The sequence below is a fragment of the Peromyscus leucopus genome, chromosome 16_21 (assembly GCF_004664715.2).
Source record: "Peromyscus leucopus breed LL Stock chromosome 16_21, UCI_PerLeu_2.1, whole genome shotgun sequence".
Classification (NCBI taxonomy): domain Eukaryota; kingdom Metazoa; phylum Chordata; class Mammalia; order Rodentia; family Cricetidae; genus Peromyscus; species Peromyscus leucopus.
Genome location: NC_051084.1, coordinates 647,410 through 665,381, shown reverse-complemented (window position 1 = coordinate 665,381; position 17,972 = coordinate 647,410). Strand labels below are relative to the sequence as shown.

General features: G+C 40.0%; 1 protein-coding gene across 1 annotated transcript; it reads left to right on the top strand.

Moving 5' to 3' along the window:
• Nucleotides 1-15,800: 15,800 nt before the first annotated feature.
• Nucleotides 15,801-17,556, top strand: LOC114701983 (uncharacterized protein CXorf49 homolog). Its single transcript, XM_028882199.2, has one exon. The coding sequence runs from the start codon at nucleotides 15,805-15,807 to the stop codon at nucleotides 17,326-17,328; it is 1,524 nt and encodes a 507-aa protein (XP_028738032.1). The 5' UTR covers nucleotides 15,801-15,804; the 3' UTR covers nucleotides 17,329-17,556.
• The last annotated feature ends 416 nt before the right edge of the window (nucleotides 17,557-17,972 follow it).

The following is a 17,972-nucleotide window of genomic DNA, read 5'->3' as shown; positions in this document are numbered from 1 at the left end:
TCTACAGTACCCTTCTTAAATTATTTGATGGGGGAAGAAGGAAAGGACAGAAAGATCACTTCCAAACTCCTTCTACAAAGCCAGTGTTACCAGTATTACCCTAATACCAAAATCAAGTAAAGACATAAGAAAAAACAAAACTACAGGACTGTATCTCTTATGGAGATGGAGATAAAAAAATCTTTAAAATACTATCAAGCCATATATATATATATATATATATATATATATATATATATATATATATGAAGTTATGAGATTTGGACTGGGGATGCTTCCCACAAGAGTCTTAGACTATCTAACAAAAGTTTCAGTGCCAGACATGACAATCTTCCATTAAAATTGTTGACCAAAGTAGTCCAAGTGACTTGCAAAATAACACAGGCTATTTCTGTTGCCCTTGGTTGCCTTTCAGAGGTTGGAGTCTCCACAGCTGAGGACACCACATACTTCAAATGCAGGATTTAGAAGATTCAAGCTGTATCCGACCTGAAACTCTCCTTCCTGCAGTCTTGCTTTCATAGTATCAGAAAGTACTATGTAAGCTGCCAAGGGAAGGAAGCAACCACTAGTCTACATATCTGTGATGCCTATTAACCACAACATTGACCAGCATGGAAAGATATCCCTAAAGTGTAATAGTAGTATTCATGTCTTGGTAGTAACCAACAGCTCTCTAACTGAACTTAAGGTAGGAGAGAAACAATGCTTGGTACTATAAAGCTAAGCAACTACCTTGGGTAGTGAAGTTGTGGATCTTCAAAAAGAACTTCAAAAAGTATTACCACTTTACCATACCAACATAATTCCTGTGTTCTAAAACTTACTCCCATGGGTAAATAAATTAAAATATTATCTTTGCAGCAAACAGAGACCATTACAGAAAACCACACTGGTCATAGTATTGAAATCAATGAATTATGGGGAGCCCTACCCTAACAGATACATCCACAATACAACTCCTGCACCCAAGGCTCAAGGAACATCTCCGAAGAAGGGGTGGAAAGAGTATCAGGAAGTCTACTATGCTTCTGTGTCTCCTAGAATGATAGGGGTGTTTCACTCATAATACCTCAACTATCCAACTAACTAAACAAGACTTGAACAAAGACAATGGCCAGAAACATGCTAACACTGAAGGGAGAAAACCTCTCAGAGACTCAACCTCTAACCAAAGAACTACAGGCAGCTAATGGTTGTTGAGGGAGGAACAATTATCCTCTCATAGGGATGAACCCCTAATTGATTATACAATACAAAGTGGTCAGCTTTAAAGTATACACACACCAGCCACAATAAATGGACTCAGCAGGTTGTATGTATATAATTATGCATAATATGTATATAGTTACATATTTATATAACAATATATGTCAACAGTAATAATCAAAGAAAAAAGGCCATTAACTTGAGAGGAAGTGGAGGGTTGGAGGCAGGAAACATGGGAGACATTGGAAGGAGGGAAGGGCAGGAGTAAGTGATATCGTTATATTTTAATTTTTTAATTAAATAAAAATACCAGGTTGAGCTGAGTCCCCAGGGGAGTCCTTGCCCTGGAGGAGATGGGAATGGGGGGGTGGGGTAGAGAGAGGATGGGGGTGGGGGGAGGGAGGACAGGGGAATCCGTGGCTGATATGTAAAATTAAATAAAATTATAAAATTAAAATAAATTAATAAATAAATAAAAAGTCAGATATTGGCCTCAAAAAATAATGATAAATGAGATAGTACACAATAAAAGCCCAATTCTTTAGCAAATTAAAGTTAGTAGTTGAAAGGGATGTTGACATTTTGCTTATAAATATCCAACTGTAATTTAAAGTTGCCAATTTTTTTGCTTGAATTATAAATAACTCAAAAAGCAATTTAAGATGAAATGCCTCAAAAATGTCTGAGTTTTTGTATGATTTACATCCAGTGATTCTGACTCAAGATGATAGACTGAACCCACTGGTTTGACAGCCCACAATAAAATGGCAATAAAGAAATAAAACAAAATAACAGCCAAGAAAAATAGGAACTAACTTTTCAAAGGACAAGAAAATGGAAACTTTGTCACAGTTTGAGAAGAACTCTAGACACTGAAAAGAAGAATAAGTAGGGACACACCAATGGCACTGATAGGGTTACAACCTTGGAATATCTGAAGAGGTCTGCCCTGACCCTTGGGAGTGATGTCTTACTACTGAGGAAGATCTAGAGAGGACAACAACAGATAGTACAATTAAAGTACAGCTATGAATTTGGCCTAAAAGGAGGGCGTCTGCATAAATAATTATTTCTGGAACAATCAACCACATGGTTACCCCTATGTAGAGGTCCTATGTTTCACCTATGGGCACAACACAAAGTAGAACAGAGAGTCACAAGACTGAGACTAACATAGGTCTTCAGATGAGACTCTAAAACGGGGCAGCTGCACACTGTATATGGAAAAGTCATGAACACTAGCATTCTCAGGCCCACAAAATGTCTAGCATCCATGCTGTGTGATCTCTTGGCTGAAGTGGCATCCTCAAAAGTCTCTTTCTACATTAAGAGTACCAGAATTCCTGTAGAACCCTGGAACAGAGAAAGAGAACCTGGTGATGACTGTGACTGAATTTACTGCCAACAAACCTACTCAAAGGCATGAATTTGGATTTAATGTGTTTTTTAAAGTGACCAGTTTTTGTATTCTAATATTTAAAAACTGTGTGGAAGAATCATGTCCTAGTTAGTAGACGTTTTGTAGGAATACAAGTTAATTTTAATAATATTAAATTAAGGATTATCCTTGAGTTCTCATGTTAAACACAAAAGTATATGCATTGTTTTTCTCTAGTTAGGAAGTTCTTTTTCACAGAGGCATATTTAGCAATTTCAAAAGTGGTTGTCTGTATTCTAGGATTAAGAAAATAAGTTCGTCTAGCATAGATGATGAGAGTCACATTTCTTACAGTTTGGGGAAAGCAGTTATAAATAAGGCAATGTTAGCCTGAATCTTGTGGCATTGGACTGGAATTAGAAACATCAGTCTAAATTCACACTATTAAATGTTCATGTAGATATGTAGGTATGTGTAGGCAGAAGTTTCTACTGGCAAGCAACTCCCAAATACCCAGCAGCTGCTTCCCAAATTACAGCACAAAGGCTTATATTAATTATAAATATTCGGTTGATAGCTCAGGTTTATTAACTAGCTCATACTCTTAAATTAACCCACAATTTTTATCTATGTTTAGCCATGTGGCTTGGTACCTTTTCTCAGTACAACATTTTCATCTTGCTTCTTCTGCATCTGGCTGGTGACTCCTGACATGCCCTTTTCCTTCCCATCATCCTTAGTTTGCTCACTCTAGCTATACTTCCTGCCTGGCTACTGGCCAATCAACATTTTATTAAACCAATTCGAGTGACAAATCTTTCCAGTGTATAAGAGGAATCTTAAGTGACTGTCCAGGCATCCTGTTGTTTCTGTCATTTCTTATTTTTGGAAGTTGTTTGCTCTACACATCTTATTTACTCAGGTGATATTATATTCTTCTCAGGTCTCTGATGGAGTTGCAGACTAGATAGTTATAGTCATCCTTTTTAACAAATTCAGAAAAGAAACTCACTAAAGGGATGTAAAGTGTATAAGGTTAAAAGACATGAAAAGATAGTTTGGGGCTGGTAATGCAAGTTATGATGGAAAGTGAATTAGGTACAACATCTTGGACTCACCAGGATAGGATAGATAATGGAGTATTTTCTCTCAATTTGTCAGATTCTAATGGACTAGACATTGTTAATATAATTATTGCTATATATATTTGTATATAGTTAATATACTTATTGTATACAGTTTTTCCATGTAATTTAAACCTTCACTTTTTATTTAGACAAAACGGGGAATGTTGTGTGATATTTCATTCGTGTTCTGACAAATAAAGCTTTCCTGGAGATCAGAGGGCAAAGCTAGAAACTAGTTAACCATAGAGGTCTGGAGGTTTGGAGAGAGAGGAGACAGGAAGGGACAAGACTGGGCAGAGGGAGGAAATGATAAGGTGGAACAAAGACAGGATCTCAGCCCTTTTGGCCAAAAAATTCTGAGAGGCAGGAAGTGACTGTAGCTGTTCCTCTGCTTCTCTGACCTTTCAGCTTCCACTCCAATATCTCACTCCTGGTTTGTATTGATAAGACTAATTAGGATCCCACTTCAGATATGAAAATGCATTGAGCTCTTTCCAAAAAGGGAATTAGAGCAGTGACACCCTAATCCCAAGAAAAAGCACTTGGTTTCCAGATGCCATTCTCCATATTTGGTTAATGGATAATTTGAGGCCTGGGGCAGGGAAAACTGCAAGCTGATGTTAGGGTACCTTGCGATTCTGCAAAGCAAGGAATTGTTCAAAAAATGATAAGAAAAAAAACAAGCAGAAACCAAATTTAATGATGTTCTTTATAGTCAAATCTTAGACAGCCTGAAAATCAAAATGCACTTTGGTTGAAAGGATTCTCATCAGCATAACAAAAATAGTAAGCTATTGGCCTGTAGCAAGAGAAATAAGTAACAGAATAAGATAAAGGAGGAGAGATAAGGACTTAGAAGGCAGTTTGAAACTATGTCTACTAGAGACATAATAGAAATAAATTCTCCTGTAAGACTAAAACTTTTCTACCCACAGATTCTTGGCCATATTTTCAATACCAGGCATGAGTGCCATCTTGTGAAGAAGGCCTTAAACCCAGTTAGAACATGGTTGGTTACCCCCATAGCATCCATGCCTCCTTGTACCACTATGCATACTGCAGAAGACCTACATAAGATCAAGCCAGTCAAAACTGCTTGTGGATTGAGGGAAGTTTACAAAGCCTCACCCATAGCTTAGGAGCTATTGACATTGATGGTTGCTGAGGGAGGAAGAGTTTTTTTTTATTTTCAGGGGTATGGCCCCTAGAAGGTTGCCATGATGCAGTGGCTAGCCCTACACCCAAGTGCATGTAGACACCACTAATAGGACTCAGTGGATTCAAGAACAGGATTTGAAATTGGGAGAGGAATTGGGTATGGAGGAAAGAGGAATTGGAAGGAGTATCATCAAAGTGCATGGTTTGTAAGTATGAAGAAGGAAGAAAAGCTCTTCTTTGGTGCAGAATTCCAAAAAATAAATGTAGAAGGAATAAAGGAAATAGAAACGTACTGTGATAATATTACCTTATTAATTATTTTAGGCCACAATTATCTATGAACAAAATGAGTGGGTATGAATGTCAAGAGTAATGAGGTAACAATTGCAGTCTCAAAGAATCTCTCAGCAAGATACTCATTAATTATTAAAAATAGTTATTACACAGGGGAGAAACCTGAGAGTTACCACTTTAAAAAATTGATCAAAATTAATGTTTGGGAACAAATACAAATCACTTGTTTACTAGTTCAGTGCAGGGAGGATGACAGAGATGGCATTATTTTTCCAAAAATAATTGCATAACTTGAATTTGATTATAAGGAAATTGCAGATAGACCATAATGAGGGACATTGTAGGAAGGGGGAAAAGCTGGACTCTCCAAGTGTGTTAGTTTTGTGAAAGAAAAATATTGAGAAATTACCATAAATTGTAGAGACAAAGAAAATTTGACACTAACTGTATTATATTATCCTAAATTCAACTGAAGAAAAAAAATCAGTGTTATTGGTGAAATTTGTGTGAGGTCTGTATATAAGCATGATATATACTGTTCTACCCAGTATTCCTTTGGTGTTAGTCACTGGACTGTGGCTGTGTAAGATAATATTTGTGGAATTTTAATGAATTGCATATGAGTCTTCTCAGCTCTGCACTTATAGCATTCTATGATTCTAAAGCCATTCCAAGATGAAAGCTAAAAATGAATAGTCAGTGAAAAATACACAGGTAGATGGGAGCTTGATATATACATAGTTGTAAATTATTTCCCAATTAGTTACTTATTCATCTATTTCATCAATTAGATTTGTTAATGCTTATGATTTATACAAAAAAAAATATAATTTCTTCACAGTATAAAAAATTATAATACACCATCACATCCCAGCAGCCAAAATTGAGATCACTCACAAAAGGGGGGGAAATGACATCAGGAGCATTCTAACAAATAACCATGTGGGACAGGAGTCAGTTCTCTGCCAGTCTAGATAAATATAGCATGTATCACCGGCACCCAATGATGAAAACGTCTACAAAATAACTAGATGGAACTCTTTGAAAGTATTAATTCACTCCCCAGGACTTCATCCAAACCACCATTATCTCTGTCCTTGAGTAAGGTGACAACCCCTATGCTTGTTCTGTACTATGCCAACCCAGATGTGGTGAGAAGTGTTTCTCTGTGTGTTCTTCTCTGTCCTGGTCTGAGGTTGTGCAGATCACAGAGAAAGTAAACAAGCTTTGGAGGATGGAAGGAAATTAAAAGCTATTGAGTTCTAAGGTTGGTGTGGAGTTAGGTACAGCCCCTGTTCTTGGGGCTAGTTCCCAGGTTCACTTGATGAGTGTAGAGATGCAAGCTGACTTGCAGATCCTACGGCTCTTCCAGGCCTCTTGCTTCATTGTCTGCAAATTCTGAATTAGGTGTGATGCAACTGCTTAGATGAGGATACCAGCTTCTCCCAAATGCTGTGTGTCCAGTAGAGGAGGTACTAGATAAGTGGTTCTCAACCTTTAGGTCATGACCCCTCTATCTCCAAATATATTTACATTATGATTCATAACAGCAGCAAAGTTACAGTTTTGAAGTAGCAACAAAAATGTTATGGTTAGGGGTCACCACAACATGAGAAACTGTATGAAAGGGTCGCAACATTAGGACAGTTGAGAACCACTGTACTAGATGTGCACGTGTCCCATTCCTCTTCACTTTGAAGCACATCCAGCCCTTCTGATCCACAGACCCAACTGAATGCAGAGGCCACAGCTTTCCTGAGCCTTTTACACCAGCTCCTACAGTTGTGTGAGATGCAGTCTCTATGGTAGGCCTCTTATTCTGAATCATGGTCTCCCATTCTGTATTCAGAGAAGTTCTACTTGAACCATAACTCACACCTTCCTCTCAAGTCTCCCCCACCCCTTGCTCCAGCCCAATACACACCCTCAGCTGGTAACGTGATTACTGCTGGTCTAGAACCCCCCCCCCCATGATCACTCATCTTCATGAGATAAAGAAGCCCCCTCAATGCTGCCTGCAAGTCCCCACAAGGTCTTGTCCTTAACTTCTTATATCCCCTCCCCCCCCCCCCAGTTGATACTTGTTCTCTCTTTTCCAGTCATGTCATCCTTACTTGGTTCTCCGCAGAGCTACACTACTTAAAAGCTTGGGACCTTTGCCTGAGCTATTCACTCAGCCAAGAGCTCCCCTCCCTCCTGTCCTCATCTGGTTGACTCCTCTTGTTTCGATCAGATTTCACACTGTGCAAGGCAACTCCCTATCCCTGGGCCTTCACAGTGTCAGTCCAATGTTTGTGGCTAGTAAGTGTACAACTCAAATTTTACTTGTCTTTGTGTGACTCATTGAACAGTACCCTTCTATACTCTCTACCTGGAAGTTGGTGGAAGGTCTCTGTATGTTTGGTTTATCATCCCATCTCTAGATCCCGTCATAGAGTCTATAACATGATAGATAAAGATGAAATTTTGTAAAGAAGGTAGTACATTAACCAATTCATCATATGTTTCTTAGTCTTTATAGAAATGTTCTTGTTTGCTTAAGAAATCTTACATGGAATTCTGCCAACTTTAGTCTAAATAGCTTTAAATGAGATAACTATTTCATCAAAGGTCAAAGACATGTGGGTCTTCCTTTATAAAAATAAAAGCAACAATGTACTGTTGCCAAACTTGTTGAGTTATGTTGGAGTTAAATTAAATGATCAAAGATAGCAAGTTGGTTCAAAAGGTAAAATCACTTGCCAACCAAGCTTGGTGACCTGAGAATAATCTTGGGATCCCACAATGGGGAAAACCATCTCCCAAAAGTTGTCTTCTGATCTCCATAGGCACACTATGGCATAGAGATACCTGCACTCACACATCCATCACACACACACACACACACACACACACACACACACACACACACATACACACACACACACGATAATAATAATAATACAATAACAATAAAGATGTTTAATTTTTCATTAATTTATTAGAGTGATAAAAGTTTTCTAAAGCTTGTCCTCCTGTGGCCAGGCCTGATCTCCCACAACATGGCTTTTACAGACACTACTTGTGTTTGACTAGTACTGACACATGCTCTGAGACTGAGCTACTCTGCAAGATGTTCACATATACATGTAGAGTCACAGTTACACAACCTGGAGTTACAGTTCACTCCAGCACTGCCATTCTGGTCAGTAATTTTTCTCAGAGCCTAGAGAAGAGAGTCAGGTGGTGTCTCACTAGACGTTAAGGTTCTCAAGCACGTAAAGAATATAATCAACTTTCAGGAGGATGTAGTTAGATATATAAGAAGATGTATGAAGCTCTGTTAGATTGACAGAATACTATTTCTACCCACTAAGCGAGTCACAATCAAGAAACAGAGACTAGAGAAAATGAACTCCATGAATACATCACAGCATAATGAACTATGGTCATAGTCTATGACAGTACTCGGAATATTATGGCAGTGAAATGCAGCTTCTCTGGACCTTTATGTGGCCTCTGCCCCTACCTCTGCTTCTGCCTCTGCTTCTTCCACTGCCTCTGTCTCAAGTTGAAACGTGTAACAAAACAGACACCAAAGATCTCTCTATAGTCACCATTGTTTTGAAGAATACACAAGTGATAGCTCAAATAAGCCCCAGAAGCTCAACCACAGATATCTCCATATGACTGCACAATACAGCAAGAGTGTTAAAAAAAAAAAGAAGAAAACATTAAGACACCCAACTACTTAGTACATTATTAAATACAAGATATTTGGTGACCATGCATCTACATATATCTCCAGCCATCATATTCTATCCGTGTGAAATCACATTTCTCTCACTTCATCCTATACATACACACATCTGTGCCCTTTATTCTGGCCACATCAACATCACTGATTCCTTATCCTCTCCATGCTGTGTCTAACCATTCATCCTTTGCACAAACAATTCCCTTTGCTTGAAATTTCTTCTTGCTTTTTTTCCATCTGGTCACCTCCTGGCCATTTCCTAGACCTCAGTTGAAGCATCAGCTCTTCATAGATATGTTCACTGACAAGATTAAATAGCATTGTCACAAACTATCCCATCTTAATATAGCCATTCTGGTTTTCAATGTGCATCTATTTGATCTCTATTTGATTTGTCATTTTGAGAATGAGAAGGGCTAAAGACTCCCTGTTTTTGCTATGTGAGTGCCCATCTCTAGTAAATATTCAGTAAGTAATAGAATGTAATTAATGGGTGATAGGCCATGCTCGACACAAGATAATTTGAATTAATACCTCTTAGTGTTCTGTCGCAGTAACAAAAAATGTGAGAAAATATACAAAAAGAAAAGGCTTGTTCTGGTCCATGGCTTTGAAACTTTAAGTCTATCATGTCAGGTCTGTGTTGGCATAGCATGACGGCAGTATGTGGTTAAACAAAACTGTTCGTCTCAAGGGTAGAACGTGAAAGACAGGAAGAGAACAGGACCAATTTCCCATAATCTCTGACTTAAGTGCATGTGTAATGACCCAAGACTTGCTTCTAGATCCTACTTCTTAGTTTAGCCACTTCCCAATAGCACTATAATGGGGAACAAACCTTTAGCCAATGAGCCTCCACAGGACATTCTAGATCTAGACTATAAGCAACCTCTATCGCTATTAATGTGCTTACATTTTCATTCTGCAAAAGCATACGCAATATAAAAAGACTAATGTGTACTCTGTGTGGGACCCATGTCTCTATCTTGTAAATTTACCCAGGTCATCTCACTTCTATTATCTTCAAGAAAGCAAGTGCCCTGACACTGAGAAAAATTGAACTTTGAATCAACAAGTGGATGGCCATTAACGGAGAACTCAAGCATTCTCCTATTTTGTTATTTGTTGGTCAATGTGTAGTTTTGATGAGGCTATCAAAGCAAACTCCAGGAGAGCTGCCAGTATGCTTCTGAAGTGATTTTTAACAATCTATTTCCATCAGCCTCATGCAGTTCCACACCTATTCACACATTCCTTTGAGATTCAACTTCATTCCAAAAGCCATCAGTTAGTTCAAAAATCACAGAAATCAAATTAAACCTCAAGAAACTTCATCAGAATTGTTTGATTACTTTAAACTAACTTCAATCCAGTTGACAACCCCCAATGCTGAAGTGTCTGTCATTTGTCCAAGAGATGCATGGAAACATTTTGCACTAATCTTAGATTATGCTTATTTATCCCTTACAAATTGTCTATAGACATGTTTACTATCATGCCTTTATAACTTCTTCATAAATTTTTCACTCCCTCCCGAGTGTATGGCATAACCATTTCAATCCCCTTCTCACTTTGTAGTTGTGAACTCATATCAAATAGTAAAAAAGACACCCATGACCACTGAGAGTAAATAATATGGCCTCTCAGCCCTGACTAGGCTTATTTCATATGGGCTAAGCATTTTCCCTCAGTTTAGTAGCTTCCCAAGACCCCTCCTTCTTTAAATTTACTGGAGGCTATCAGACCAGTCTACATTCCATGATATAGATATACAGGAATTCTCAACAACAACTGAGTCTCTCTGTCACAAAGAGAATCTGTAATACATCCCTGAATTCTTTGCAGATGAAGCTCAAAGCAATGTCAGCTGCACAATCACATCTGGACAGCAGCGTATTTTTAAGAGAATGAGGGGAAGAAGCTGCCATACCAATCACAGTACTAGCAAAGCCGTGGAGTGTCATGCAGGGTTTCAAGATAGAGGAGGTGGATACATGGTGCCACTGCTGATGAACAGCAGTGTCTGTATTCACTGACAGCAGCAAAAGTCTCAATAGTGTTTTTCTTTTCTGACTACATAGGCTCCAACTCTGACTTTCTGATGGTCCCAGCAATTTTATAAACTGCATGAGACCATTTTTAAATGTTTTTGTATGTTGATTTTAATGCAAATATACAATGTATTTTGATCTTACCTCCCCAACCCTGCTTCCAACTCCTCCCAGATGCACCTACCACAGCATCCCCTCCCCAATTTCATGTGTAGATGGTATGAAGAAAAAAGGGGCAAACAAACTGAGAAAGGGATAAATTACGGAAGATCACAAGGTAGGGCAGAGGGAGATGGGAGAGAGATATAGAAACCTACTGTTTTACAAGCTCTGTGTGTGTGTGTGTGTGTGTGTGTGTGTGTGTGTCTGTGTGTGTGTCTGTGTGTCTGTGTGAGTATAATGAGTTCTGAATTTCCTTATACAGAGGGGTAATGCTCCTCCAAATTGCATGACACCTTTTAAGAAGTTTTTAAGTTCTTAAACTACCTAGAGTAAGTTCTGGTATATATGATGCATGCTGACAAATGGACACCAATAGCATTATGCCTTCTTATGACAGACGCTGTGAGGTGACTTGTGAGCTGAGCCAGTCACTGATCTAGCTTCTAGGTAAGCATCCCATTGTATGCAGCTGCATACAACAGACCTAACTTATAGGAAGCCTGTGATCTCACATGGAGCTGAACATTTCCTTGTTTTCAGTTTCATGTTGGATGACAGTGAGTCCTCTGGAACACAAGTCACATGGAAGATACAATTTGCTATGGAAACTCCACCGAGACATTGTTCAGAGAAGTGTGAGAATACATCAGAACTGTGTTATACCAGGCTGTATCAGGAGGTGTTGGATGGGTGTAGTTGCCACATGTGCTTCAGTTTCCAAACAAGAAATGTGACGACAACAGTATTATCCCTGTCCATGACGAGGCCCTGCCCTCTAAGAGGAAGCTGTGGTAGGTTTGAATTCCAAATCCTGTCACCGTGGCACTCCTTCATGAAAACTGTACATATTGTTAGCATATTTCAACACGAAAACCTAGCATCCATGTTTCTTATTACAGTACAGCACCCACTTGCTAAGTTATCCAGAACCTTCATAGTAAATGTACCATATATATGAAGTTTCTGTAAAGAGACTAAATATTGACTATGAAATCCCATGTCTCTTGGATTTTAAAGTATGTAGCTCCAGTCCATCTAGGGCTTTCACTTTTTGGAGAAATGTGTCTTTTATAACTATTCTGCCAACTGTATCACTGTTATATTCTTCTACCAAATAATACTATTTCTCATATATTCAATATATTCAAATCTCCTGGTAGTATAACCAGCCCCCTTACTACTTAATTTCAGTTCTATGCTACATAATAACCTATTAGTTATTTTATCCATGCACCTGACTCCTTTGAACTGCAAATTACCTGTGTATGAAATGTGAATGACAATACCAAATCTATCTGATGGATAATAACATCTTCTCTTGTGGCATTCATGAGCAGATCAGAAACAAGCAATGTATCTCAAACAAGTACCCTTCCTTCAGAACATAAGAGGGTATTCTAGTTTGCTTGTCCATTGCCATGGTAGATGTCATTACCAAAAGCAACTTGAAGAGGAAAGGATTTATTTCAGCTTATAGGCTGCAGTCCATCAGTGAGAGAAGCCAGGGCTGAAGCTCAAAACAGGAAACTAGAGGCAAGAACTCAAGCAAAGACCAAAGCAGAATGCTGCTTCCTGGCTGTGTCTACTGGCTTGCTTAGCTATCCTTCTTATACAGTCCAGGCCCACCTGCCCATGGGTAGCACTGTCCACAGTGGACTGGGCCCTCCTACATCAGCTAAAAATGAAGAAAATGATCCCATAGAAATGTACATGGACCGACCTGAAGGAGCCAATTCCTCAACTGAGGGAATCCCAAATATCTCTAGGTGAGTGTTAACAAAAACTAACCACCTAGATGATGGGCATCATCTAGATCATCTTCAGCTTTGTCTAACATAATTGTCATATTTACTGCAGTCAGACTCCCTTCGGAAAAACCCGTGGTTCTTGGAATTGCCAGGTTAATATAATGATGAAGAATGCCAGTCAGACTCATGATAATAATATTTTATGTTTGTCTCTCAAGATAATATGCCTCAACTCCATACAGATGTGATCATATTAGTTAAGACTGTATAATTCTCCAAATATGTATCCAATGTTTCCCAAATATGTATAAATTAAATGAGGATATGAAGGTGTTTGTGACACATATTAGATTATAATCATGTAGAATAAAAGAAAGGAAAAGGAGAAAGAATGAAGTGAAGAGGAAGATAGGAGATGAAAAGACACTCATACCCTGATTTTTTAAAAAAAAGTCCCTCATACTCATGTGGGACTACTCATGCCTATTTAGCTCAGCAAAAGGGTGCATATTAAAACTATTATGACCCTGACCTGACCTGAGCAAGCCTAATCCTATAAACATAGCAATTCAGTTACTTTACCTATAAGTAGACTTTGAGAAGATTACAGATGTTTCTATTTCACAGGCTTAGCCTAACAATTTTATTTTTGCTTTTGTAATGGCTGGATTTTATCTTCATTGTGTTTCTAGCTCAAGTACATTTTCTGGTATGATTTAAGTTTGAAACAATTTAGAAAATGCTTAAATATGTTTGAAGCACTGCCTTATACCTAAAATGTTACTTAACAGTGTGATGATTTCAAACACAGGCTTCGGAGTAGTGCTTTCCCATTTGATGGCTGTGTAATCTTGGGCAAGTTTCTGTGTGAGTCTAACTTTCCTGTTCTTAAAGATGAGGAGGAAAATAGTCACAAACACATGTGGTTGTCATGAGAATAAATATTTATTTATTTAAATGATTTAATGAAGTATGTTATTCTTTTTTAATTTTTCAAAGTAATAAAAAGTAAAAACAAAGAAGTTATAAAAGTAAAATAGTGGGTTATTCCCCATGAATTCAGGGGCAAGATGGTACAAATGAGTTAATTCTTAACATTTAAAATACTTCGGTCTGTTTATTACTACACTTGTTTGCATTTTATCTCAGTCATCCTATGTACATATTTGTGTGTGTTGGAGGAAGAAAGCATGCACATCAGTATATTTGTTTTCACAACTGAACTATGTGCTGTTAAAAGGTGAGCTCTATTTCAAACACTTCTCAGTGTTCAGTCCAGGGCTATGCTCACAGAAGAATGTAAAAAATATTACCCAAGGAAGAAATCTAAGTAAGCAAATGCTACAACCCAGGAGGTGACTTTACTGAAACCCAGTGTCTGCAATTTTTCTCTGCATTCTAGATTTCACTTTTAGAACTTTATAACTTAGTGCATCCAAAGGAAGTATTGGACTTGAATTGGAGATTGTTTTAGGATTATCCAAACTAACTTTGCAATAAAAATGGGAAACTGTCTTCCAATTCCCAGCCATTCAAGTGATATTTGGTTTGAACTATAATACAGTTCAACAACTCTAAGTAGAGTAAGTAGAGTCAATGGCTGAGATAGATTCAGTTCTTAGCCTAACCTAGAGTCCATATTCCAGTGCTGAATTAAGAAAACAGTGAACATAAGAGAGAAGTGGGAGCAAGAACTGCTATGAAGAAAAACAAAGCACTGTGGGGCATAAAGAAGGACCAGCAACTAGGAGAGAGGTAGCTACTAGCCTGAATGATCAGAAAGTTGCACCAGAGGTCACTTGATTCAAATTCAAAAAAATAAGGAAGATCACGCTGTGTACGTCTCTGAAAGAACATGGTTACACAACAAAGTACAAGTGAGAAAGTCTTGATGAGAATGGACTTGACATGTTTTAAAGTGAAATTAGTATGGCTGAGAACCGGAGACCCAGAGGAGTCTGTTGACCATGAGGTTGGAAGAGGCTAGCTAGCTCATGAAAGGCCTGTAAGCCACATAAAGGCCTTTGAACCCATTCTAAATGAACTAGAAAAGATTCAAGAAGATGACTGTTACTTGGTTTGTGCCTTAACAAGTGTGTAAAGGAAACGCTTTAGGAAGGAAGAGCGTGGAAAGAGTGCGACACCATCGTAGAGTAAAAACAGCAGGCGATTATGCTAACTTGACAGCAACAGGACTGACCAAGGGACTTCTGCTTGGACACACCTGTAAACGGGGTCTATCAATAACGTGGGGACCACGGCTCCATGACACTCTAGAGAGGCAGGGACCATTCACTCTTCTTGGAGCAGTTTAACCATGTGCGTCAATGCTGCCGAAGATGTCTTATCTTAGAGCTGGGAACATAGCTCATTTGGTAGCATGCTTGCCTAACATGCTCAAAGTGCTGGGCCCATCTCCAGCACCACCTAAATGTGACACAGATCCATAATCCTAGTAGCACTTGATATATGGAGGCAGAACAATCCGGAATTCAAGATCATAGTCACAATATAAAGCAAGCTTGAGGACAACCTGGGCTACATGTGATGCTACATAAAAAAAAATTAAAAAAAAAATTGGTTAAATGTTTGAAACTGTTTTTCTTCTGCACATGAATCCTACTCTATACAGTCCCTCTGTAATAAATATTTTAGCAAACACAAAGTGAACTTAATTGTGGCATCAGTTGTAAGCCAAAGGGGGAAAAAAGCGTTAAATCTTGGTCATAAAAAATGTGATGAAATTATGTTATTAAAGTTTAGTATATTTTTTTTGTGATGGAATTAAAATTTTTATGAGAAAACAAGTCATCATAGAAAATGGTGAGTGCTTGCTGGCCCCTGTGGAGGTCTTCCTGCATCTTAAGATTGTGCCTTGCATCTTAAGTGAGCCGAGCAACGGTCTTCCTGGAATTTTACTTCCGCTTCCGGGTCTGGCAATATGAACTCTCCTGAGGAGACGTCCGTTCCAGAAGATGTAGAAGGTGGAGACCAAACCAAGAGTTTAAGCCTTGTCCCAAGACGTACTGAGAGCAGCGAGAGTGAAGGCAGTCTCCCGGGCCGCAGAAGCATCGAGGTCCCGTTGGTGCCCCAGCTGGAAGTGTCAAAGCCCACGTCAGTGGTACTTTGGGCTGGCGGGCGCCTGCCGGATTCCCTGGTGCCCAAGGAAGAGAGTCTAGATTCCCCAGCCGATGAGAAGGTAGTTGGTTTGGACTGCCACTCCCAACCCAGGGTAGAGACTGTAGCCACTGGGCAGCAGGTGACCAACTCAGAGGCACCAGGAGTCGGAGAACCATCCCCAGAGGGCTTTTGTGCTGAGACTGAGCCAGGCTCCAGCAAGAGAGGCCTGCAGGCCTCAGGCTCCGAGGAAGCAAAGCCGGCCTCTGCTGCTACTCTCTTGCCCAAGGGACGGGAGCAAAGCAGGGCTTGGGTGACCCCGAGGAAAAGTGCCACTGGTAGGATGGTGATCGGCGGCGAGGATACCCACTGTCCCACTTCTGAACCTGAGTTGACAGATGAATTAAATGAGGTACAGACGATGAGGGTGACCATTTGCCTCAAAGATGGGAGCCAGCCTAAGACCAGTGGCCCATCAGAAACCGGAGACATAGCCAGACACTCAAATGTCCAGGCCAGGGACAGTTTCATCCGGATGCCCTCCTCCCTGCTGACCTCTACTACCCGAGGACTCACCTCTGGCATGGAAAGGCAGGCCTCGAAGGAACTGGAAGCCTTTTCCTCTAAGAAAAAGCCAGGAGTCTTGTGGGGGAAGGGAGGAGCCAAGCCCAGCTATCCAGAGGTTCCTGGGGTGGGTGGTCTGCCCAAGGCCAGTCCTAGAAAGAAGATGATGCCAAAGAAAAAACCCCTGTGGGATACCTCAACAGTTACCCTGGGGAGAGCCTTCCATCAATGGGGTCAGAGATTAAAGTCAGCTCCTGCAGAACCAGCCACCTTTCCCCCAATCTCTGGTGTTGGGCTACCTGGGAAGTCCAATAAATGCTCACTGCTGCCTTTGAGACCCAAACAGTGCAAGAACTTCTACACTGGAAAGAGACCCGGGACAAAGAGGACAAGGGACTTGCAGTTGGTAGCCAAAGAAGACACTGATTCAGCCAGAGATCCCTGCTCACAGGTTCCGTTTCCAACACACAGGGCAGAGCCACCCTGCCAGAGTGGGCATCAGGAATTCAGCAGTGGGGATATAAACACCAGAAGCCTCCAGGACCCAGAAAATTCTCAGTCCTTAGCCCTGAGCCAAAAAGGCACCATGCCTAGAAGGTCTGCAGCCTCGGGTGACCAGGAACCACCTGTAGGTCCCTCACCCCTAGATCCAGAGGTGCAGCAACTACCTGGAACACAGGGCTGCCCCCATTGCCCAGAATTACAGAGGGAAATAGAAGACCTCAAAAAACAGCTGTCTGCCCTGCAGGCTGTCAATGAGAAGTTCCAGGCACTTTCCAGTTAAACCCAAGGTGTGTCAAGCACACGCGACAAGCCGCTGGCATCTGTGGAGCCCCATGCTGCGGTCCAGCTACTTCCTTCCGGTTCTTCCCCATGCTGCGGTCCAGCTACTTCCTTCCGGTTCTTCCTGTAGATTCTTTCCTCTTTACCTCCCACCCCTTCCCCAGTTGACAGTAGTTCAAAGAGGTACTTCCTAGGATGGAAAATAAAAGTTTGTGATATAAAGTAAATAAAGACGACTATAAAGAATGCCAGCTTATCTCTGCCTTCTTAAAAAATAGTCTAGGTATGAACTAGGCCTGGAATGAATCACGAAGGAAAATGATGTGTTAAAGAGGTCAAGGGTATTTTTTTTTCAAACCTCTATATGTTTTTCAAACTATCAGTTTGTTTGTTTGTTTCCTTGAGAATGGACCTACATCAAGGAAATCACAATGGTTCTCCAGATAAACCTAAACTTCCCTCTCTGATCCTAGATGCCTTAGAGGGAATTGCTCCTGTGTGGGACTAAGGCCTTCACAGGGCTAGGATTAAGGATGGGAAAATGCGAATATAAATCTGGGTGCTTTTGTGTCATTTTAATATTTTAAGCAAAGAATTTAGTCAGCTGACACCTCTTCCCATCTATTATCCCTTCTTCTCTTGGAA